The 25,102-nt window shown below is 41.8% G+C and overlaps 1 protein-coding gene across 4 annotated transcripts in view; it reads right to left on the bottom strand.

Moving 5' to 3' along the window:
* The window catches only part of NR2C1 (nuclear receptor subfamily 2 group C member 1), a 72,793-nt gene that overhangs the window by 33,037 nt on the left and 14,654 nt on the right, over nt 1–25,102 (bottom strand). For 3 of the 4 annotated variants that reach the window (XM_073620166.1, XM_073620167.1, XM_073620168.1), the window contains 5 exons: nt 21,389–21,499; nt 7,383–7,613; nt 4,675–4,759; nt 4,082–4,261; nt 3,488–3,635 (listed from right to left, as the gene is read on the bottom strand). In XM_073620166.1, the coding sequence (XP_073476267.1) occupies nt 3,488–3,635; nt 4,082–4,261; nt 4,675–4,759; nt 7,383–7,613; nt 21,389–21,499 (755 nt within the window). The remainder of the gene's footprint in view (nt 1–3,487; nt 3,636–4,081; nt 4,262–4,674; nt 4,760–7,382; nt 7,614–21,388; nt 21,500–25,102) is intronic. The other variant, XM_073620169.1, reaches the window with a different exon arrangement.

Here is a 25,102-nt window from a genome sequence, read left to right as displayed (position 1 = left end):
TGAAGACCAAGCCTTTTCTGGCACTTTTTGTTTAAAAGTTTAAATCAGTATTTTTTGGCTAGAAAATTACTAGCCCCCCAAATATATATATATATATATATATATATATATATATAATATATATTTTAGCAAAGACCCTAGGGAATAAAATTGGAATCATTGCAATTTTTTATGTCACACAGTATTTGCGCAGCAGTTTTTCAAACGCAATATTTTTAGAAAAAATGAATTTTAATGAAAACAAAAAAAACCCACAATATATACCCCAATATTTTTGTACGATATGAAAGATGATATTACGCCGAGTAAATAGATACCCAACATGTCATGCTTTCGCACACGCTCATGGCATGGCGGCAAACTACGATACTTAAAAATCTGCATAAGTGAGGTTTTAAATGCTTTTACAGGTTACCTGTCTAGAGTTACAGAGCAGGCCTAGCGCAAGAATGATTTCTCTCTCTCTAACGTTTACGGCTATACCTCACGTGTGGTGCAAATACCATTTATATATGCGTGCGTGACTTACGTATGCGAAAGATGGTGACGCTTTAAATGCAATATTTTTTTTTTTACACTGTCCCTTTAAAGTGGTTGTATACCCAAAATATGAACTGTTACCTACAGGTAAGCCTATAATAAGGCTTACCTGTAGGTAAAGTGAATATCTCCTAAACCTTTATGGTTTAGGAGATATTCACTTTGCATACAGCCGCTGAAGTCAGCGGCGCATGCGATGTGAATGCCCAGCTGAAGATCCAGCAGACACTGCCAGACCTTGCCGGGAAGAAAACTCCCACACGCATGTGCAGGAGTGACGTCATCGCGGCTCCAGCCACTCACAGCGCCGGAACCGCGAACTCGGAAGACACGCTGAGGGCAAAATGTCAGCTCCCTCGGCGTGAACCGGGTGAGATACCGATGCCTCGTTCTAAGGTAAGTATTTCATAATGAGCTAGTATACATACTAGCTCATTATGCCTTTGCCTTACAGGTTTTTTTTTTTTTGTCCTGCAAGTATACAACAGCTTGAATTTTTTTTCAATCACTTTTATTGCTATTACAAGGAATGTAACCATCCCTTGTAATAGAAATAAGGATAACTGGTCCTCTTTATGAAGAGATCTTGGGTCAAAAAGACCCCACATCTCTTATTTACCTTTAAAAGCAAAAGATGAACAAAAGAATAAATAAAAAACTTGCGCCAATGGGCTCCTGCTGCTGTCTCAGTCAATGAGGAGGGAGAGTCTCCATACGGCCGAGGCTATCGTGAACATAGCTAGATGGGAGGTAAGGATTGAGGGGAAGCCGCTGCACACAGCATAGAATACATGAAGGTAAAAAACCTTCAGACTTTAAAACCACTTTAAAAGCATAGCGTGAAAAATATAGGATACTGAAGTTCACTGTCATTTTGCAGGCACACAAATTTAAAGCTTGACATGTTAGGCATCCAGTTACGTGGTGGAACCGCAGCTTTTAAATTATTCCAAAAATTGGGTAGTATATTTGGTTTATGTACCCTTTAACTTTAGTGTATTTTTTAATGGAAATTTTGCACTTGATAAGGTGGAATATTACATGAAAAAAAAAAAAAACTGGAACTACCACTATTTTATTCTCCAGTGTGTCTGCTTTCAGAAAATATATAATGTTTTGGGGTTTTTAACTAATCTTCAGGGCCTAAAAGAATTTGTTAAACGTGTGCAAAACCAGCTCTGGTAGAGAAAGGGTTAATGTCCACTCTCTTAAAGTGGAGTTCCACCCAAAAATGGAACTTCTGCTTTAAGTGCTGGTGACCCCCTGACACATTTGGCATGTCATATTTTTTTTGGGGGGGAGAGGTTACCCAGTTTTATTAGGCACCCAGCTCCCACTTCCCTCCCTGGCACCGGGGCGCCGGAAGGAAGATCACCTCTCCCCCCTCCCTCCCTGCAATCTTCTGGGACATGTCACAGGTCCCAGAAGATTGCCCGGCCATTCACAGCAAGCAGCGCGACTCGCACATGCGCAGTGCGTGCCCAACTGTGAAGCCACAGCCAGGCGCCCACAGTTAGAATGCCGGCGTCGCAGAGAGGAGGGGGAGAGGAGTGGGGCTTCGTACGTCCACATCACTGGACCGTGGGACAGCTGAGTGTCTTATAATTAAAAGTCAGCAATTACAATTTTTGTAGCTGCTGACTTAAATGGGTGGAACTCCACTTTAAGAAGGGGGTGGCAGCCCCAACTTAGCTGTTAGACCTCCAGTGTAGATTGGGCTACTATGGACTTCTTAGTGATTGCTACATTTACCAATTATGTTGTGATGAGAATCTGCACACTCACACCATGCATGACCTCCTTGCACCTGGATTTCGATTATGCTGCCTAAATGTCACGTGCACTCCTATATGCTCAAATTTCATTTATGTTTCTGTGCATTGTTCATGTAAAATCTTTTTCAGTAACTATTTACTAAAACAGAAGAAGAAGGGGAGACCGTTTAGAAAGGTTTAGTGCCGGTTCACCCCAGCGCGCTCTGCGTGATCGCAGTCGATTCGCACCGCACTGCAGTGCAAATCACATGCGATGTCCATGCGATGTGATTTCAGCCATACAGATAGTATGGCTGATATCATATCGCATTTGGACCAAACTCGTACAGGGCCCTTTTTTTGGTGCGCACTAGAATCTAATTGCATGGGTGTTCACACCTATATGATCCGATTCATGTTCGAACTGTCAGTTCGCAGTGCGATCTGCAAGCTGAAATGGGGGCGTCATTAACAATATATTGACAGTCCCAGCAGTTTGCATACGGCAGTGTGAGCTGCTGTGCAAGTCGGGGGCGATGCGGGAACCTGCAGTGGATTTGCAGGGTTCCCGCATCGCACAAGTGTGAGCTGAGCCTTAGTGCAAAAGCCTCTGGTAACAAAGTAAAACTAAAGCAGGGAGGCACATACTGGAGGGCTAATAAAAGCAGGCATTTTGTTATTGCTTACTATTCAGAAGGATTTGTGGTTTAAAATGGCAGACAGGTTTGCTTTACAGACAAAGATCTCAAATGCAAAGCACAGCATCTGTTGGCTATATGAAATACAACTTAAGCCTCCTGCACACTGCAGCTTGAATAAGCTCAGTTTAGCGTTTGTTTTTCACTCATCTAAAATGCAGCCCATAGTTTACAATGTGCCTTTACACACAGGCGTGTAAAACAAACACTTCATATTCAGTAAAAAAAAAAAAAAAAAAAAAAAGAAAGGAAAATCTCTATTCCCGGTTGGTGTTTTGTTTCAGTATGTGCGCATACACCAGTGTGGGCATGAATACAACAACAGTCTGGGAGCTAGAACACGATAATACCATTGAGCACATGCGAATACGCGCAAGTGGGTGCAAATGCATCCAACATAAACGCCTGAGATTACATCCAAAAATGCAGATATTCAAACATCAATACCGTGAGCAAGAAGCCTCACATGAAAATACATGCTATTAAAAGACGCACCTTGCAGTTTTATTTTCAGTTACAAAAGTAGCCGTTGCAGCAAGAGGGCTGCGTAAATCTTTTCTAATGTAGATCTTTTCTGTGGATGCAGCACAATTGGAGGACTTTTCTCTGGAGACCTCAATGGGCTTTCTCTCACACTGAACAGCTAGAAAACATAATCAGAAGTAGTTAATTTTAAAAGTAAACATCAGGAGTTCATTGCCACCAGATGTGCTTAAAAATGCATGAATAAATGCTCAGTTCATTGTGTGTCTTGAGGTTTAAATATGGTGCATTTTAAAGCATTCTATTCAAATTTCTTGAACGAAAAAAGTAAAACAGCAAACCAAAAATGCTGCATGCAGGTCTTTTTTCCCTGTACACATCAGCAAACAGGTTTGGTTAGCATGTGCTCAACCAAAATCAGTATAGACTATATCATGTGCTTGCAACTTCTGGAAAATGTAGTATCGTTCATGACAACAATGCCAGCTAAAACAGCATAAAAAAAACAAAAACGTGCACATACTTTAATAGTTTATCATCAACTGCTGTTCACTAGTTAAGAGTTATTATAGATTAAAAATAGACCAGTGTATGTGAAATACTTACAATCTTGCTTCATTCCAAGTGCAATACACCTTTGTAATCGGCAGTATTGACATCTGTTGCGGTAGTGCTTATTGATAACACAATCTTTTGATCCTCTGCATGCATATACCAAACTTTTTCTAATACTTCTTTTAAAGAAACCTTTGCAGCCCTCACATGTTACTGCCCCATAATGTCGCCCTGAAAGAACACAACATGAAGGCAAGAGCTAAGTTTGTTTGTAGTCAGAAATTGCTAACGGACAAAACTTTACTATCACTACTGCAATCCATTGCATGCAAAGATAAAATAGAGTCCTTTCCAGCTCTATCATTCCAAAGTATTGTGGCACCAATTAAAGCTAACCTCTCTGATGGAGACTAGAGATGGTCTGAAATGACCAAGACACAGAGTCTCAGTGTGTAATAATAGGAAAGGCACTGTACTTGTCAATTTATTCTAAAATGGCTTGGTGTGGAATAAAAATGAAATACAGTATTTATTAAGCTGAATGCTTTAACTATTTCATAGCCTTCTTAAATTGGCAAAACAAAAGCTATCCGTTGAACACAATAAAAATTAGTTTTCCTTATATGTGGACTGAGAACACATACCTGAAGCTTTATCGCCACACACCACACAAAGATCCATAAGCGGCTTATTTATATTCTGATCTATGCATTGGGAGTCTGATAATATCTGGAAAAACAAATGAATTAGCACAAATGCTTTGCCAAATGTATAAGGCTTCGTAATGGCAAATTGGTATGGAAAAAAAAAGGTTTCCTATGACACAAACATTAAGAAAAACAAATGAGTGGAACATTTCTATAAAAAACAAAAAAATGATATATTTGGGTACTGTATATTCTACTTATTAAACTTCCTCAAAAGAAAGTCACCCGAGGGCCACCCGAAGAAATCACAAGGCCCCTTATTATATCACAGCCTCTTATTTTCTGCTACATTAAGTACCGTATATACTCGAGTATAAGTCATTCCGAGTATAAGTCGAGGCCCTAATTTACCACAAAAAAAATGGGAAAAACTTATTGACCCGAGTATAAGACGAGGGTGAGAAATGCACAGCTACTGTAAGTGGAAAAGAGGGTCAACAATGCCCATTTGCAGCCTCACTGTGCCCATTTGTAGCCATAGGTCCCCCAAACTTCAAACTCGGTAGTTAAGTGTTCCTAGATGCCCCCTAGCTGCAGCCAAAATTTGGGGTCTCTGAACCCAAAGTGTCCCGAAATGACATTGCTGCAGATGGACACAGTTGGCCCGAATTTGGGGCCCCTTAGGACTAGGAACTCCAAATTTGGTGTGCAAACCCAGTGGAACTAGCACCATAAAATATCCAAAGCTGGGATTTCTAGCACCAAGTGGCCCCGAGATACAGGGCCCCAAAAATCGGTTCAGAAAATGTCAAGCACTTCTCTGCAGCAGAGAATGACATTTTCCGAACCGATTTTGGGGCCCCGTATCTCAGGACCACTTGGTGCTAGGAACTCCGGCTTTGGATATGTTGTGGTACCCGTTCCACTGGGTTTTCACACCAAATTTGGGGTTCCTAGCACCAAGTGGCCCTGAGATACGGGGCCCCAAATTTGGTTCAGAAAATGTCAAGCACTTTTCTGCAGCAGAGAATGAAATTTTCCGAACCGATTTTGGGGCCCCGTATCTCAGGGCCACTTGGTGCTAGGAACTCCAGCTTTGGATATGTTGTGGTACCAGTTCCACTGGGGTTTCTCACCAAATTTGGGGTCCCTAGCACCAAGTGGCCCTGAGATACGGGGCCCCAAACTGGGTTCGGAAAATGAAATTTTTTGCTGCAGAAAAGTGCTTGACTCGAGTATAAGTCGAGGGGGGCACTTTCAGCACAAAAAAATGTGCTGAAAAACTCGACTTATACTCGAGTATATACGGTAATATCCTGTAGCTTTTTTATTCTTACATTTTTTCAGCTCCAAAACTACAAAATTATTGACTGCAGCCATTTTTATATATATGTTCGACTCTGATTTAAATAAATTTCACACTGCAAGTCAAATACAAGATTACTGACAATTAGGAGTTAAATTTGAATTCCAAGAATTCAACCACTATGACATATGACATCCAGCATTATAGGCCGCAATCACATGCCCATGGGGGAGTGCAGAGCGGTGATCGGTGGTGTGGTATGTCAGTCTGACACACCGCATCTTTGAACGAGGTAAAGAGCCTATGACGTAGGCTTTTTGTCACGTGATCAGCTGTGTCCAATCACAGTGTTAACAGGAAAAGCCATGCATCGGCATTTCCTATACCTCGCACTGACAGACGAGTAGAGGAGAGCCGATCAGCTGCTCTCCTGACGGGGGGGGGGGCTGCGTTGATAATCAACGCACTGATCATCAGTGCAGACCCATCGAGGATGCCACCCACCGCCACCAGGGATGCCCACTAGAGCCCATTAGGGATGCCAATCAGTGCCCACCAGTGATGCCTGCCAGTGCCCCCTGATCAGTGCTGCCTATCAGTGCTGTCCATCAGTGCCCTCCAGTGCCATCTATCAGTGCTGCCTCATCAGTGCCCGTCAGTGCAGCCTCATCTGTTCCCATTAGCGTAGGAGAAAAGTTATTTAGAAAAGGTTTTGTAACAGAAACTAAGAAAAACCTTTCCTCAAAATTTTCGGTCTTATTTTATTTGTAACGCAAAAAAAAAAAAAAAAAAACAGTGGTGATCAAATACCACCAAAAGAAAGCTCTATTTGTGGGGGAGGGGAAATGATAAAAATTTTGTTTGGGTACAGCGTCGCATGACCGCGCAATTATTCAAAATGTGAGCGCTGAAAGCTAAAAATTGGTCTGGGCAGGAAGGTGTATAAGTGTCCTGTATTGAAGTGGTTAAAACTGGGAGAATGAGCCCTCCGTTTGAGAAATATATGCCCAAGTCCTTACAGAAGTGTTGCTTTTATTGTTCTTATGGGCAGCCCTAGTCATGCATTAAACTTTACGATATCTGTTCATTTTATTTTTTCCCCAGTTCGGAAAGGTTAAACAATAGGTACAAATATGAACAGGTCAGTAAAGCATTACAGCATGACATTTAAAAGATCAAGGCTACATTTACCTTTAAACCATATGCTGGGTTTAATGTATTTAACTAGAGAAAAGCATTTCTGGTCCCTAGCAATTAGTCACATCCAGCTGCCAGTTTTCGAGTCTAGGTTAGAAACATACATATTTTTTTCTTTTGTTTACACAAGAGCCTCAAAGAATAAAATTATTGGTAATGCTTGCATACAATGTGTATTATAGCATATTTTACAAGTACACACCTGAATGTGCTGTGTAGAAACTTCCGGGTTTGAGAAAAAAAGCTGATTGACACCAGCTGCATCAGGAGTTGTTAGATACACTTTACCATGACTGGGTTCTTGCCTAGCAAGGATTACCTTGTTCGGGGATGAGCTATCATTATTAGTCAAGATAAACCTTTTACTTGTACCACTCTGATCAAGTGCCGTTACAATTTGAATCTTCTGACCAGTCTGTTGATCTGTAACAAACTGATACAGAAAAAAAAAAAAAAAAAAACACGACTTTTATTAAAAGCAATTGATAACAGATCATCACAAATACATAAAAAATGACAACTCTTCTAAACGTGTTAAGGGGTACAGGAAACTAGGGAGGAATTACTACACATTTTCCTCCACTGCACAAATTAACCACAGTACGAAATATTTACTACATTTGGAGTAGCTGTGCACACCAACCAATCAACTTCCAGTTTTCATCTTACATTACAGTTACATAGTAGGTGAGGTTGAAAACAGACACAAGTCCAACGTATATGTGTGATTTTATGTCAGTATTACGTTGTATATCCCTGTATGTTGTGGTCGTTAAACACCCTTCCACGGAAATTTTTTATCCCTATTGTGGGGTCACCAGTACGGTATTTGTATATTGAAATCATATCCCCTCTCAAGCCTCTCTTCTCCAGAGAGAATAAGTTCAGTGCTCGCAACCTTTACTCATACCCAATGTCCTCCAGTCCCTTTATTAGCTTTGTTACCCTTCTCTGTACTCGCTGCATTGCCAGTACATCCTTCCTGAGGACTGGTGCCCAGAACTGGACAGCATATTCTAGGTGAGTCCGGACCAGAGTCTTGTAAAGTGGAAGAATTATCGCTTTATCTCTGGAGTTAATCCCCTTTTTAATGCATGCCAGTATTCTGTTTGCTTTGTTAGCAGCAGCTTGGCATTGCATGTCATTGCTGAGCCTACCATCTACTAGGACCCCCAGGTCCTTTTCCATCCTAGATTCCCCCAGAGGCTCTCCCCCGCAGTGAGTAGATTGCATTCATATTTTTGCCACCCAAATGCATTTTTAAAAATTTTTCCACATTGGACCTAATTTGCCATGCAGTTGCCCACCCCATTAACTTGTTCAGATCTTCTTGCACGGTTTCCACATCTTGAGAAGTTATTGCCCTGCTTAGCTTAGTATCGCCCACAAATACAGAGAACTGTTTACCCTATCCTCCAGTTCGTTAATGAACAAATTAAATAGGATTGGTCTCAGCACAGAACCCTGGGGGACACCACTTTCCACCCCTGACCATTCCGAGTACTCCCCATTTATCACCACCCTCTGAACTCGCCCTTGTAGCCAGTTTTCAATCCATGTACTCACCCTATGGTTCATGCCAACGGACCTTATTTTGTACAGTAAACGTTTATGGGGAGCCATGTCAAATGCTTTTGCAAAATCCAGGTATACCACATCTACGTGCCTTCCTTTATCTAGATGGTAACTCACCTCCTCATAGAAGGTTAATAGATTGGTTTGGCAAGAACGATTCTTCATGAATCCATGCCGATTACTGATACTGTTTTTATTACTAAAATTTTGTTTATAGTCCCTTATCATCCCCTCCAAGGGCTTGCATAGTATTGATGTTAGGCTAACTGATCTGTAATTCCCAGGGATGTATTTTGGCCCTTTTTAAATATTGGAGCTACATTGGCTTTTCTCCAAACAGCTGGTACCATTCCAGTCAGTGGACTGTCAGAAGAATAAATTCAATACCTTCGCCATCTCCCCATCCTTTGTAACCAGATTTCCTTCCTCATTCTTTTTGGGGCAAATATGGTCTGTCCTCCTTTTTTTACTGTTTATATACTGAAAGAATTTCTTGGGATATTTTTTGCTCTCCTCCGCTTTGTGTCTTTCGTGTTCTCAATTAGCCGCCCTAATTGCACCCTTACATTTCTTGTTGCATTCTTTGTAAAGTCTGAATGCTGATGATGATGCCTCAGCCTTGTATTTTTTGAAGGCCTTCTCCTTTGCTTTTATATGCATTTTTACATTGGAGTTAAGCCATCCCAGGACTTTTGTTCGCTCTTTTAAATTTATTTCCCAATGGGGTGCACTGGCTAATGTCCTTATTTATTATGCTCCTAAAGCAAACCCACTTGTCCTCCGTGTTCTTTAAATCTTCAAAGCCTAACTAAATAAGCTGAAGCTAGAAGTGATTCAGATTCGGTCTACTCCAGTTTTAGTATATTCACCCCAACAAGTTCCCATATACATACACACCGATCAGTCACAACATTATGACCATTGACAGATTAACATTGATTATCTCATTACAATGCCATCTGGAAGTGGGTGGGATACAGTGGGGAAAATTATTATTTGATCCCCTGCAGATTTTGTAAGTTTGCCCACTTACAAAGAAATTAAGGGTCTATAATTTTTATCAGAGGGGTATTTTAACCACTTCAGCTCCGGAAGGTTTTACCCCCTTCCTGACCAAGTCGTTTTTTGCGATACGGCACTTCGTTACTTTAGATGACGGTCGTGCGACAATGTACCCAAATAAAATTGATATACTTTTTTCCCCTCAAATAGAGCTTTCTTTTGGTGGTATTTGATCACCTCTGCATTTTTTTTTTTTTTCTGAAACAATTGGATTAAATATAAAATTCATTTGTTGTGAATATAAATATATAGAACAATAAGTTAATTATACCTTCAACATATTGTGGACAATACATAGTATTTAAAAAAAAAAAAAAATCACATTGCACATTTGAAAAAAGTTTTTAGAAAGTGATACAGCTTACTACAAGATACAATCACCACCAATACAAAAAGGTTGGAGGGACAAGAATGCCTTTGGAGAGGGTAGGGCCTACAAGTGGAACCTTGATAAAAAAATTCAAGAGAAAGAATCCAAAAACACTGTATCGGGATAATGCTAATAAAACCAATGACTATCTGTCTGACACACCCTCCAACTCTTCCTCCTCACATACAGGTCTGCCCTCGTTCCAAAACAACATGAAATGGAAGGGGAAATTCAACAAAAACAAAAAACGAACTACAGATCCGCAACCAGTGGAGTCATCACGTGGTGGAAGAGGAGGCGGGTATAGTACGGTGAGTGGTGCACAAAATGGAAATCGAAGAGGTTCTTCTTCCAATCAAGGAAAAGGTAACAAAAAAGATCATGGGGTTATTCCCAGAACACAGCAAACCCAATTGGATAGATTTTTTTTAGACAAAAACAATGCACCACCACCAACCCCGTCACCTCTGACACAACTGTCGATGATACCCTTGGCAATTCCAATTCAGAAGGAAGATTGAATGTTATCAATCTGTCCTCACATATTTTGACAACGGCTGAATAGGTGTTATCGTTGGGCCTCTCATTCTGCCCAGATCGCAGTATGGACAGTTTTGAGACCATCAAGTATATATACTTATTTGCCAGGAAGTTACTACTTAATAGTTTATATACCAAACAAACTATTAATGAACCTGAAATAGCACCTAGTTTAAAAGCGGCTGATTTTACAGCTTTGAAAGATCTAAATCTATTACTACAAGAGAGTGAATTCGTAGAGGAATTGTGGGAGGAAGAACTAGATAATGGAGAAAGCGAAGAGGAGCGGGAGGAGCCTGCGGACAATACAGTCAAAAAATTCTAAAGGAAATCACACAAGTTTCCACCCCTTAACCAAAATCCAGCAATAGCCTTGTTTGTAAGACAAATCGCTAAAGAAATTGAGAAACTGGGGGAGCCAGGGGGGACTGACAACCCATGGGGCCCCCAGGCAATAGAAGATTATGGGGCCCCCAGGCTTACAGGTGGCCGCCATGCCAGGAGTAAGTAACAAACAAAACAACATATAGACTACAGCAGTCAGAATGAGCGCCACGCTCACATCAGAGTCCTGCCTTACACAAAACTCCCAACATTCTCCCTATACATCACAGTCCGCAGAGTCCCACCCTATGGCAGAGGCCCCCAGTGTGCCACCCTCGGTGTGTCACCTTCTACCAGTGTCCTCTTACACACACCTTTGCACCTTAGTGATTGGTGTGGCAGGCAAAGGCTTTTATTTGGAAAAAAATCCACTTGTTGCAGGCTCTGAACTGCACAAGTGAGTCTGAGAGCCAGTGGAATAGTGCACTGCTGTGGCTGGCCTCAGATCGGGCAGCGGGGCATGTGAATAAAAGCCATGCTTGATGTGTGTCATGATATCACCGCACAGGCACTCACCCAGACCTGCCCTGCTGCCTTATCCGAGGCTGAGCTCAGCAGTGCACCATTCAGCTGCCTTCGAATGGCAACAAGTAGATTTTTCACGAGCATAGGACTGTTAGATCAACTTCTGTTGAGCGGCAGTAGGCACATATGAAACGTACAGTATGCATATACACACACACGCACAGTATACATACACAGAGACACACACACACAGTATACATATATACACACATACACATAGACACACAGTATACACATATACACAGTATACATACAGTATATACACACACAGTATACACACACGCACGCACACACCAGCACTTGTCACCCAAAAATCAGCCTGATTGAATACACTGTTGCCCCCACTTGTAGTGGGACTTGTAGTGCCCCAGCAGCTCACAGACACATTAGGTGGTAATGCAGGAGAGGAAGGAACTCTGCCTGTGTACTGGTGGGCAGGTAATGAGTAGGCAGGGTAGCAGAGATTGGGGGAGAAGTTCAGAACATGTCCTTTCTCCAGAAGCAGTACACTTCTCACACAGAAAATCGATCTAACAACTTCAGAGACAGGAGGAGCCCTGCTAGAGCAAAAACACATCCTCCCCCTCCCTCCTGCTCACCAGGCTAAGCACTGACAAAAATCCACTTAGTTCAGCTCAGCAAGCTTACCTTCCAGCAAACTGCAGCCCTTCCCACACTGCAGGCTGTGTCCCCTCCTCCAGCTGTCAGCATCTCCTGCTCTGAAATTAAATAAGCTGCGATGGGGAAGGGGGCGTTACACTGTGTTCCTATTGGCTGAGGAGGCAGTGCAGAGGAGGGCAGCTATAGCCTTGGGATTTTTAAAGCAAAATGATGTCGGTAAGGGACATTTCAGGGACCGATGTAAAAATACACAGATTTTTACATACTGTCCCTGGTTTTACTGAGGCTGGCCACTCTGATGGGGCCCCCTAGTGGCCCCGGGCACTTCCCGAGCGCCAGAATGGTCAGTCCGCCCCTGAGGGGAGCATACTACTACAAATAACCTCAGTTCGGAACATAGACATGCACTTAAAATTCTCAAGAACAACATGGACATTACAATTAAAGCATCAGATAAAGGGGGAAATATTGTCCTTATGGACAATAGCAAATATGGGAAGATGTGCCAGAACATACTTAAAAACACCAAATGCTATAGGAAAATCTCCCCGTGTTTGGTAGATAAATTCAATCAGGAATTTTTCTGCCTTGTTGACGAATCCCTCAATGAGGGTGTCATCACAAGAGACACGTGGGATTTTATACGAACAAGGCACCCCCGCTTGCCTACGTTCTATGCCCTTCCGAAGGTGCATAAAAATCTAGATGATCTCCCGGGAAGACCTATTATTTCCGGAAATGGTTCCATCACAAGGTATAAGTCAAATAATAGATCAACACCTAAGGCCTCATGTTATGGACTTTCCCTCGTATACGAGGGATATGATCCATTTATTACAAATTCTCGACAATCTGGTGGTCCCCAACTCTGCAATATTGGCCACAGTGGACTCACTATAGAACAGTATCCCGCATGACCTAGGCATTGCAGCTATTGAACGAGTCCTTAGACAACGGGCCATCACGGAATGGAAGTTCAATGCTTTTGTCATCCACATGTTGGACTTTAATGTAAGGCACAACACTTTTCTGTTCAAGGGCTCCCACTACCTCCAGGTACAGGGAGTAGCTATGAGGACGTGCTGCGCACCCTCATATGCCAATCTGTACCTGGGGGAGTGGGAGAAAGATTACTTGTTGGGAGAAGAGTCATCTATGTATACTCGCCACATCTCTATGTGGCAGAGATACATGGATGACATATTGATTATATGGGATGGTCCAGAAGGTGAACTCAAAGATTGTCTGAATCTTATGAATCAGAACAATTTTAATCTTTTCTTTATGATGACATGACTCCCATGAGGTCAACTTTTTGGACATTGCCAGGTTATACAGGAAAGAAACCGCTGGCAACACATTGCTACACGTGGATAGTTTCCACCCTGACTCCCTCAAGAGATCAATCCCTTTCAGCCAGTTCCTTCGGATCAGAAGGAACTGTAGTACGAATGAGGACTTTCAACATCAGTCAGATGAACTGACCACCAGAAATCGCCCCTTCAAAAGGCCTATAATCGTGTTAAAAATACCAATAGATGGGATTTGATCTTCAAGACCAAAAGTCAAAGTAAAGTAGACACAACTAGAATCATAGAATTATGAGATTCTCCAATGAACACAACCGAATAAGAAAGATTATTTTGAAGCATTGGTCGATCTTCAATGAGGATCCCATTCTATAAGAGGACTGGTGACACCTAAGCCTCAGATTACATACAAAAAAAATCAGGATCCATTGGAAATATGCTAACACAGAGTGAGTACAAGGGAAATGCAAGATAAGACCCCTGTAAAACGTGGGGTACCTACCCATGTGGATCCTGCTCACAATGTGTAGTCATAGGGAGGAGGAACGCACTGGCACTGCCAAATGGGGAGACGTCCTGTCTGCAACATTTTGCCAACTGCAGGACGCAAGGCATCATCAATCTCATGCAGTGCCAGTGCGGTGCATTCTATGTGGGGAAGACTGGGCAAGAGAGTAGCAAAACACATGTACAGCATGTGCATGGGCAACCTATACTTACCTTTGGGAAGACACGTTGCTAGACAACGTAATTACAGGTTACCAAAAGTGAACTTCTCAGTTCTGGACAGGCTCCATATACCCATTAAGGGGGGTGATTGGAATAAGGTTCTGCTCCAGCGCGAAATGCACTGGATCAGATACATTAGGGCTACAACTCCCCCTGGCCTAAACGAAGTGGAGAGCTTCAGACCTTTTCTGGATGGTTTTAGTTCGGGTAAGACGGACTAGAACGGTGATTTCGTATCTCTAATTCACCAGGAACTGAACAGTGGATCTATCTCTATGTTTCTTGAGAGGATTGAATTGATGGAATCCATGCAGATGTGGCATTACACAATCTAGACTAGTGTCTTCCGAATATGTTTTTCCATTCTAGGCACTTTTTTCTTGTCTTTTCTCCATTTGGGCTTTTTGGGTTGTCCCCCTTGGGCCCCTGGACCATTGGGGATTCACGGAATATGAGATGCACTTCTTTGAGGGTTTATATACATTTATGTAAATTTAATGGCTTTGTGTGTGGTTTTTTGATTGTCTTTTTCTTTGCACAGTCAGGTATCCTAGACCAGGGTTGCGCATGGGAAAAGACTATCTATATTTATATTAAGGTTCTAATTTTATGTGCAGCTTAGAGGATTTCCAGTGTTTAGAGTTGGGTTGTTGTTCTTTCTGGCCTCCGGTTTCCTATTTGTGGGACGTGGGGACCTTCACCACCTCTGCCTATTCATCCCTACCCGACACAGGGGGGCCACGGTGCCCTTGTGGACACTGCGGCATCCCTTACCCCAGGGCTTGAACTCTGTTCAAGCCGGGGGACCTAATGTGTGGGTGGTTTTTAGTCCCCATTGGCCCTCTCTTCACCTGCTCCAATTCCCTGGAGTTGGCGGAAGTTATGACCAAATGGTTTATGTTGCAAGTTTTGCAGCATTAGGGGTGCTGTTATGCAGCGCTGTACACCGCTTTTCCAACATGGTGGTTGGCCTGTTGTCCCGGATGTTCACATACCTAGGATAGGAGATGACGCTGCACTACGCCCCGGCCGCGCTGGGACGGTTCGACGTGGCGCCATTGTGCCACATGTTGGCCGTCATTGCCAGCGGGACATGTTGTGTCACCACGGTGGGCGTTGCACTCCGCCCTTTTTCCAACATGGTGGCTGCCCCGTGATTCCGGATGTTTACATCTGAAAGATGCGGGATCACGATGCACCACGTCCTGTGCTGTGGTGGCATTACGTGTTGGGCCGTCACAGACAGCAGGACGTTCCGCGTCACCACGTTGATGCAGCACATAATTTTCCACCACCCATACCATATAAAGGGACACCAGGGATGGCAAATGGCGCCATTCCTCCCCTCGGTGCCTAGCCGAAGTGGGTCATTATCCTGTGGAGATTTTCCATCCTATGGTCTGGTCTGGTTTTGGACGAACTCCTGCACCCTACCCTGTACAAAGTAAGTCTCTGGCCTTTCCTTTAGAGGAATAACCGGGCATTTAGGGGGGGGTATTATTTGGAGCAAATGGGGGGGGGGGGGTTCTCACTATCCCTATTATATATATATGTTTTATACAGCCACCAAGTTACGTTTTTTTGGAATGCCATTATTGGGATCTGTATAGTATCCAGCCATCCTGTAGAGGATGAGCGGCAGCTTTGGTGAATGAAGGACCTGAACCTTTCTCACTCAGACACTGGGAATGCATCAGCTGTTATTCATTGAATGCATAGAAAAATGTAAGTTGTTTGGCAGATACTCTATCTACAATAAACGTGATATCTGTATGTAGCTTATAACATTGTTATTTTGATTCCCCTTAGATTGTGATACAATTTCCCTGATGAAGACTTTTTTGAATAATATTTGTTGAAACGCGTTGGATTTCTGCTACTTGACACCACCTTTTTGTATTGGTGGTGATTGTATCTTGTAGTAAGCTGTATCACTTTCTAAAAACTTTTTTCAAATATGCAATGTGATTTTTTTTTAAATACTATGTATTGTCCACAATATGTTGACGTATAATTAACTAATTGTTCTATATGTTTATATTTATATTCACAATAAATGAATTTTATATTTAATCCAATTGTTTCATTGCCTTAAAAATCCCAAATTACAGGTTTGTGCATTTTTTGGAATATTATACAGGATGAGTCAACCCAATTTTTTCCGTAAGGTTTCTTGGCTGTCGCTTGGCAACTTGAAGTTTCAGCTCCCTCCATACATTTTCTATAGGGTTAAGGTCTGGAGACTGGCTAGGCCACTCCATGACCTTAATGTGCTTCTTCTTAAGCCACTCCTTTGTTGCCTTGGTGGTATGTTTAGGGTGATTGTCATGCTGAAAGACCCATCCATGACCCATCTTCAGTGTTCTGGCTGAGGGAAGAAGGTTCTCATCCAAGATTTTACAATGGGTCTTGTAAAATCTTGGATGAGAAGTTGGGTTGTGGATGGGTCTTCCAGCATGACAATGACCCAAAACATACCGCCAAGGCAACAAAGAAGTGGCTCAGGAAGAAGCACATAGAGGTCATGAAGTGGCCTAGTCAGTCTCCAGATCCTAATCCTATAGAAAATGTATGGAGGGAGCTGAAACTTCCAGTTGCCAAGAGACAGCCTAGGAACCTTAATAGCCTAGGAACCTTAATGTGGATGTAAACCCTCACATATACCCAGTGAAGTGAACAGCTTTGGATGATACACAGAGATGAAACAAATCTCCCTACATAAGTTTTACTTGTATATCTGCTGTCTATTGAGCTTTATATATTCTTTAGAAAGTGCACATGGGGTTAGAGATTTTTTCTTCTTGTTCAGCACTGAGTGTGTAGTCTTGTCATACAGCTAAGGCAGCCGATTGGAGGAAAGGCCCTCCCCCCCCTCGTCCACATAGGAAGAGACTCTCAGAGCTGTCCTGTGAATAGATTAGCTCTCTGCTAACCTATTTATAGCAACCTCCTGACACAAATGTCAGGCTGTTTTTTATCTCAGTTGAGGAAGAACTTGTCAAAACTCATCATGCTGATAACAGAACTGAGCAAGAGAAAGCCACAGGACTCAGGGCTTTGAAGAGAGATAAGAAAACACTGCAGATATGTGCCTAGGTCAAATTTCATGAATCAGGTTTACATCCACTTTAAGGATTTAGAAAATATCTGTAAAGAAGAGTGGACCAAAATCCCTCCTGAGATGTGTGCAAACCTAGTAACCAACTACAAGAAACGTCTTACCTCTGTGCTTGCCAACAAGGGTTTCTCCACCAAGTACCAAGTCATGTTTTGCTTACTTATTTTACTCACTGAACTGCAACTTAATTTATAGCATTTGTTTTATTATTTTTTTCTGGATTTTTGGTTGATATTGTCTCTATCATTTAAAATACACCTATGATAAAAATGATAGACTCTTCATTTCGTTGTAAGTTGGCAAACTTACAAAACCTGCAGGGAATCAAATAATTATTTTCCCCACTGTATATTAGGCAGCAAATTAACACGTTGCCCCTGAAGTTGAAAACAGAAAAAAACGAGCAAGCATAAGGATTTCAGCAATTTTGACAAGGGCCAAATAACTGTAAAAGTTAGATGACTGGGTCAGAGTATCTCCAAAACTGTAGCTCCTGAAGAATGTTCTCAGTTTGCAGTGGCAAGTTCATGCTGGTTCCAATAGAAAGCATTTAGAACACACAGTGCATCACAGTTTGTTGAGCATGGGGCTGCGAAGCCACTGACCAGTAAGGGTGACATGCTGACCTGCATCCACAGCCAAAAGGTTTGAGGTGTCTCCAAATTCTCTCTGTCGCAATCCAAATTGAGCATCTATGGGATGTGGGAAGCCCCACCACGCAATTTACAGGACTTGTATGAGTAGTAGGATCTGTTACTGATGGCTTTGTGTCAGATACCACAGCATACCTCTCAGAGGTCTAGTGGAGTCCATGCCTTGACAAGTTATGGTGGGTGGTCATAATGTTATTGTTGATTGCGATATAGATATACATATATATATTTTTAGATGACATGTGAGAATGTATAGATACCATATGCATATGCACTCACATGACTTGTACCCGCATAGTTTGTTAAATAGCTACTTTTGTGATTTTGTGTGTTTAATACACTGATTATGCAACCATTCTGCTTCTACTTTTTGCAATAGGTAACAAGTGACAACAGTTTACAAGTGTAAGTTGACATTTTCTGTCTCTCTGTCTTCAAAGTACCCAATTAATCAGCCCTGAAGAATGAGTTCTATGTATTGTAGAGGGAAGAAAGCAGACACTGATGTCATTAGCATGTTCAGTTTCCCCCATCCATAAAACACTGTCCATTGCTATCCACAAACTGTTCAGTCACATACAGCACTAGTCTATCTAAAATTTTGACCTACAGTGCCTAGAAAAAGTATTCACACCCCCTGAAATTTTCCACATTTTATCATGTTACAACCTAAAACGCAAATGTATTTTATTGGGATTTTATGTGATAGTCCAACACAAAATGGCACATAATTGTGAAGTGGAAAGAAAATATTAAATGGTTTTCAATTTTTTTTACAAATAAATATGTGAAAAGTGTGAGTTGCATTTGAATTTAGCCCCCCACCAAGCCAATGCTTTGTAGAACCCCCTTTCGCTGCAATTACAGCTGCAAGTCTTTTTGGGTCTCAATCAGCTTTGCACATCTAGAAAGTGACATTTTTGCCCATTCTTTGCAAAATAGCTCAAGCTCTGTCAGATTGGATGGAAAGTGTCTGAACAGCAATTTAAGTCTTGCCACAGATTCTTAATTGGATTTAGGTCTGGACCTTGACTGGGCCATTCTAACACATGAATATGCTTTGATCTAAACCATTCCATTGTAGCTCTGACTGTATATTTAGGGTTGTTGTCCTGCTGGAAGGTGAATCTCCACCCCAATCTAAAATGTTTTGCAGACTAACAGGTTTTCTTCTAAGATTGCCCTGTATTTGGCTCCATCCATCTTCCCATTAACTCTGACCAGCTTCCCTGTTCCTGCTGAAGAAAAGAATCCCCATAACATGATGCTGCCACCACCATGTTTTACAGTGGGGATGGTGTTTTCACGGTGATGAGCAGTGTTAGTTTTCCGCCACACATATCGTTTTGCTTTTAGGCCAAAAAATTCCATTTTGGACTCATCTGACCAGAGCACCTTCTTCAACATGTTTGCGGTGTCCCCCACATGGCTTCTCGAAAACTGCAAACGGGATTTCTTATGGCTTTCTTGCAACAATGGCTTTCTTCTTGCCACTCTTCCATAAAGGCCAGATTTGTGGAGTACAGGCCCAATAGTTGTCCTGTGGACAGATTCTCCCACCTGAGCTGTGGATCTCTGCAGCTCCTCCAGAGTTACCATGGGCCTCTTGGCTGCTGATTAACGCTCCCCTTACCCGGCCTGTCAGTTTAGGTGGATGGCCATGTCTTGGTAGGTTTGCAGTTGTGCCATACTCTTTCCATTTTCGGATGATGGATTGAACAGTGCTCCGTGAGATGTTCAAAGCTTGGGATATTTTTTTATAACTTAACCCTGCTTTAAACTTCTCCACAACTTTATCCCTGACCTGTCTGGTGTGTTCCTTGGCCTTCATGATGCTGTTTGTTCACAAAGGTTCTCCATCAAACCCCTGAGGGCTTCACAGAACAGGTGTATTTATACTGAGATTAGTAAATAGAGTCCACCTGTGTGTAATTTAATTAGGTGACTTCTGAAGGCATTTGGTTCCACTAGATTTTAGTTAGGGGTATCAGAATAAAGGGGGCTGAATACAAATGCACGCCACACTTTTCACATATTTATTTGTATAAAATGTTGAAAACCATTTATCATTTTCCTTCCACTTCGCAATTATGTGCCACTTTGTGTTGGTCGATCACATAAAATCCCAATAAAATACATTTACGTTTTTGGTTGCAACATGACAAAATGTGGAAAATTTCATGAAATTTTTCAAGGCACTGTTATTTTCAACTTCTTAATAACCATTTACAGCTACCTATTAGTTCTCATTATAACATATACAATAGGCATACTTCTAAGTTTTATCTTCAACTTTTTAGGTGTTTGCTACCTCCCCTTCTTCCTTGAAAGTCACCTCGTTGCCCTAAAAGTTTGTACTATGTACAATGGAAATACTACAATTACTAAAACTGGAGAAAACAGAATCTGGAGCAGCTGGTGGCATGACAACCAATTAGCTTCTAGTTTCAGTTTGTCCAGTTAAAGTAGATGTAAACACGATTCATGAAATTTGAGCTGTATATATATGCAGTGTTTTCTTATCTCTCTCCAAAGCACTGTGTCCCGTAGCTGTCTCTTGCTCCGTAGCCTTGTTATCAGCCTGATAACTTCTTACAAGTTCTCCCAGACAGGAGACAGAAGTGTGTGCTGGGGGAGGTTGCTATCAATAGATTAGCAGTCAGCTTGCTGTCTAAGAGCAGAGCTCTGCACATTCCTTTCTTCCTTTGCCTATGAGGAGAGGGGGTGCCTGCCTTTCCTCCAATCAGCTATCTTGGCTGTATGCCAATAATCCACTCCCGGTGCTAACCAGAAAGAGAAAAACTTTAACATGATCTGCACTTTCTAAGGCCTCTTGCACACTACAGCTTGATAAGGCTCAGTACAGCTAATGTTATTACTGAGCTAAAATATAGCCTATTAATTGTAAAGTGCCTATGCACATGGGGGTGTAAACAAGCACCGTGTATTCTACAGTAAAAAAAAGAAATCTGCCTTTTTGGTCAGTAATTTACGCCTCTCATTCACGCAATCATGCACATTTGTGCACAAATGGGCACTCACATATTGTAAACGAGAGAATAAGTTGTGCGGGGAATTGTGCAAACACATATGCGCGATTCATTTATTGATAGTATTGTGTGGAAAATAAAAATAAACTTTTTACTCTTGAAATTATACATTTATTCAGAGTAACTTGTTAAGTGTGGTGTTTTGTTATATGAACGGTCTTATGGTCAGCTTATAAGGGGCCATCTCTGCATCTAACACCTGCAAAAGGTGTCTGAAGGCTACCCCTGCCTAAAAAAGTGATATTGTATGTAAAGTGTTCTTTAGACACACCTGTATTCGCTGAGGTAAGGTAACGCTGGAATCTGAGGGAATAAGCTGTATTCTCTGGGTACTTCCATCCATCAGTGCTGTATGTGTCACTTCTGTCTGAGTGCGAGAAAGCTGAAAGTACAACCAATTTTGTGTATATTAACATTCATGCTGTACCCACATTTTAAAAATAGTTTATTTTAATTAAACAGAATCAACACAAAAACTAAAGGAGCCCTATGCTTATAAGATTGTCATATGATCAGTTTGCATTTCCAAGGTTAATGACAAGTTTAACCTTAAAGTGGTTCTAAAACCAAAACATTTTTTTACCTTAATGCATTCCCTGCTTTAAGATAAAAAAAATGTCCCAGTATTTGTATCACCCTTCTTCTCCCCCAAAACACTTACCCGAGTCCTCTCTAGATCCAGCGCTGTTCCCAGTTGCAGCAGCACTGCTTCCTCTTCCTGGTCTCACAGGACACAGAGGCAGCAGCGAGAGCAATCAGTTCCTCCTGTTGTCAAATAAATCCTGTGAGGAGAGAGCAGGGGGCGTGGCCATGCTATGTGTCTCTTATGGATGCACACAGCCCGACTCCGATGTACAACCACATGTGTGTCCCTTACTATGGGGGCACACGCAGCAGGGGAGGAGCAAAGAGGGCCGGTGGGGGGAAGAATAGCAGGTATAGGGCAGCTCAGTATAACATGTCTTTTATTTTAGGGGGAACAAAATCCTTTAGGACACACGTTAATGTCTTCAAGTACTGGTACAACGATCTTCCAGAGACTGTATCTTATCGACAATGTGAGACAGACCATACCACTAGGGTTGCAACGATACAGATACTGGTATCGGTGCCGATACTAAGCATTTGCACGAGTATCGGTACTCATGCAAATGCCCCGATACCCAAAACCGATACGTTCGGGCTCGGTACTTTCAGCTGTCAGCAGGAATTCCCTGCTAACAGCTGAAAAGTAAATAAAAAAATGCTGGCAATTATTGGTTGTTAAGGAACGGGGCCGCCAAGTCCTTAACAACCAATCACGTGTCCTCAGGATTTCCCTCCCCGCCTCCCTCCTCCCCTCTTGCCAGCTATTACCAGGCTCGGGACCGCAGGTCTGTGGAAACTTCCTGCATTAGAGGTGAGCAAGCCCAGCTCCCCCCATCCTCCCCCTTTTGACGGGTGCAGCTCTCACAATTAGCTCTGCTCTGTTCCGCTATTTCTGTCAGGAGTGAGTTCTGTGTGACCTCCGCACAGATCTGTCCTTTCTTTGTCAGCTGCACGGCTCTGCACACATCGAGATTTCTCACCGTGCCCTGTGTGTCCGTACTCAGCCTGGTGGAGCCCCCTCTCCCCCAAGCAGAGGCAAAGACATACGGTCAGCACCACTGCAGCAGGTCAGTGTGTGATTAGATCCCCCCCATGTGTCAAATACTAAATTATCTATATAGTGTTAAATACATGAAACTGACATAGAAAAGTGAAGTCTAATATCAATGCCTAAATATATCTTGGCATGTTATAATCTGAAAATTAGCATCTATAGTGTCCATGTAATTGCAGCAAATAGGACTGTTTGCACTGGAGTTTTGGTTTCACCAACCAGTGGGAAGTTGGAAATCGAACAATATGTATTATGTATGATATTTTGTTTATGCATGGAAACTATATATGCTAATTTTCAGAATATTAACACACCAAGATATGTTTAGGCATCGAAATTCACTTTTCTTTGCCAGTAATTTTTGTTTTATGTTATTAAAACTATATATTTAGAATTTGACACAGCAGCGCAGTACATTGATTTAAACTTATTTTTGGTGGGGAACATACACAGGGTGTTCGCACCAGCTGAATGTTTTCAATCATGTTTATTTACGTGGCAGTGCATACATTTTGTTTTGTTTTATCTAACTAGAGAGCAGTAGCCAGGATTGTGACTCCCCTCCCCACTTTATCAGCCCTTCTTTTTTTCTCATCTAGCACAACTTCACCCCAGCCTCACCCAACTCCCCCCAAACCACCCCTTTACCTACTCTTTCTAGGTGATAGGCATCGGTAATCGTTATTGGCGAGTACTTAAAAAAAAAAAAGTATCGGTACTCGTACTCGGTGTCAAAAAAGTGGTATCGGTGCAACCCTACATACCACAGAGAAAAATAGGAAAGCGACTGCTAACCGTTGTTACTTTCTGAGTTATTTACCTGTATGCAACAACTAGAAGCCAACATTTTTGATATGCATGCTTGTTTTGTTTCTGGACAGTGTCTCAGGGGGTACTGAAGCCGGAGTATCAGCATGTAGCATTTTGATGGAGGTCAGCATTGGTTGCCTCTATGCGTTTCATGACAGGTTTCCTTTTAATACAGGCACAAATTATTTTATTTGTGCAGATTTGTGATAAGTAGGGTTATTTTACTTGTTTCAGTTAAATAGGACATAAAATAAAACACACTTGCTATAAAACAAATGCCGTGAATTAAAGTGGCCCTAATGTCCTAACTATAATTTAATCTGCTCCCACCCCCATTATAACAACCCTGTGAAAGGAAGATGTGTATTCTTATCTTTTCTGAGGGTGCTCTGGTCAGGTCAAGTGATCTCCCCAGCGGCCGGCTTCAAGGGAGAGGTAAGAGCACCGACAAATTATGAAATGCCTGTGCAGCAATGTCATCCACAGGCTTGCTATGGGGCATCCATTGTCAACTTCCCTTCTCTCCCCTGACACCAGCCGCCATGAACTGATCAAGTGACTGGACCACTCTCAGAATAGGTAAGTATACACATCTTCCTTTCACATGGCAGTTAGGATAGGAGTTAGAATGGGGTTGGGAGCTGGTATATGAATCATTAGAAAAAGCCTGGACTTCCACTTTAAGCTTGTGTGTGAGACACTGCAATAATATTGTGTTTATTTACAAATGTCTTGCTGTAAAAACAATGATAAATGCACACCATAGTGCTTCACAAAACAGGCTCCATTTTAGTTCTTTTATATTAGTTAAGAGCAATTACAATTGAGATGCAATTATAAAAGCTTTGCTCAGTGAAGGGTGCAACTGCAAAAAACAGTCATTTAAATGTATATCTTTCCAAAATATTTTTTAAATAGATATGATTGCAGGGAAAAAAAGGGTCAGTAATGAGAAAAACAATCAGCTGCTGAAAGTCTACAAGAAATTCTGGTGACTAGTCATTTCTCCTTTGCCTATTTTGGGGCACAATAAACGTCCAATTTAACAGTAAAACAAATAACTGTGTACTAAACAATTGTTTGTATTTATAACATTTAAGAAAACGATCATCGCTGCTTGGCATTCCACTGAATCATCTGAAATATATTCCAATGTATTGCCCTACTCTAATATGCTGTATATTATCCCATTATCAAGGAAAGGTAACCTCCTTCAATACTAAATACTCCACATTTTAAGCAAGGTAGCCATACTTATTAGATCAAAGGTGGCCTTGTAGCTCTTTAGGCACACTTAAAACTGATCTCCAGCTGTTAGTGAAGCTTAAATATTTCTTTTAGCAAAGCTGGTCCAAGCAAACCATGACTAAAGCCTTATAGGCTGAAACGCGTCAACTGTTCTAATTTGCGTTTGGTCACTGTGGCCTGTCAATAAATATTATACTTCTCAAGAGCAATCACCAGAGTGCGGATCATCTTTTCCTCATTTCCCTACTCAGCCAGCGACTGTGGATCGAGCACCTGGGATCTCGG

The sequence above is a fragment of the Aquarana catesbeiana genome, linkage group LG03 (assembly GCF_042186555.1).
Source record: "Aquarana catesbeiana isolate 2022-GZ linkage group LG03, ASM4218655v1, whole genome shotgun sequence".
Lineage (NCBI taxonomy): Eukaryota > Metazoa > Chordata > Amphibia > Anura > Ranidae > Aquarana > Aquarana catesbeiana.
This window is presented reverse-complemented; position numbering and strand designations above follow the sequence as displayed.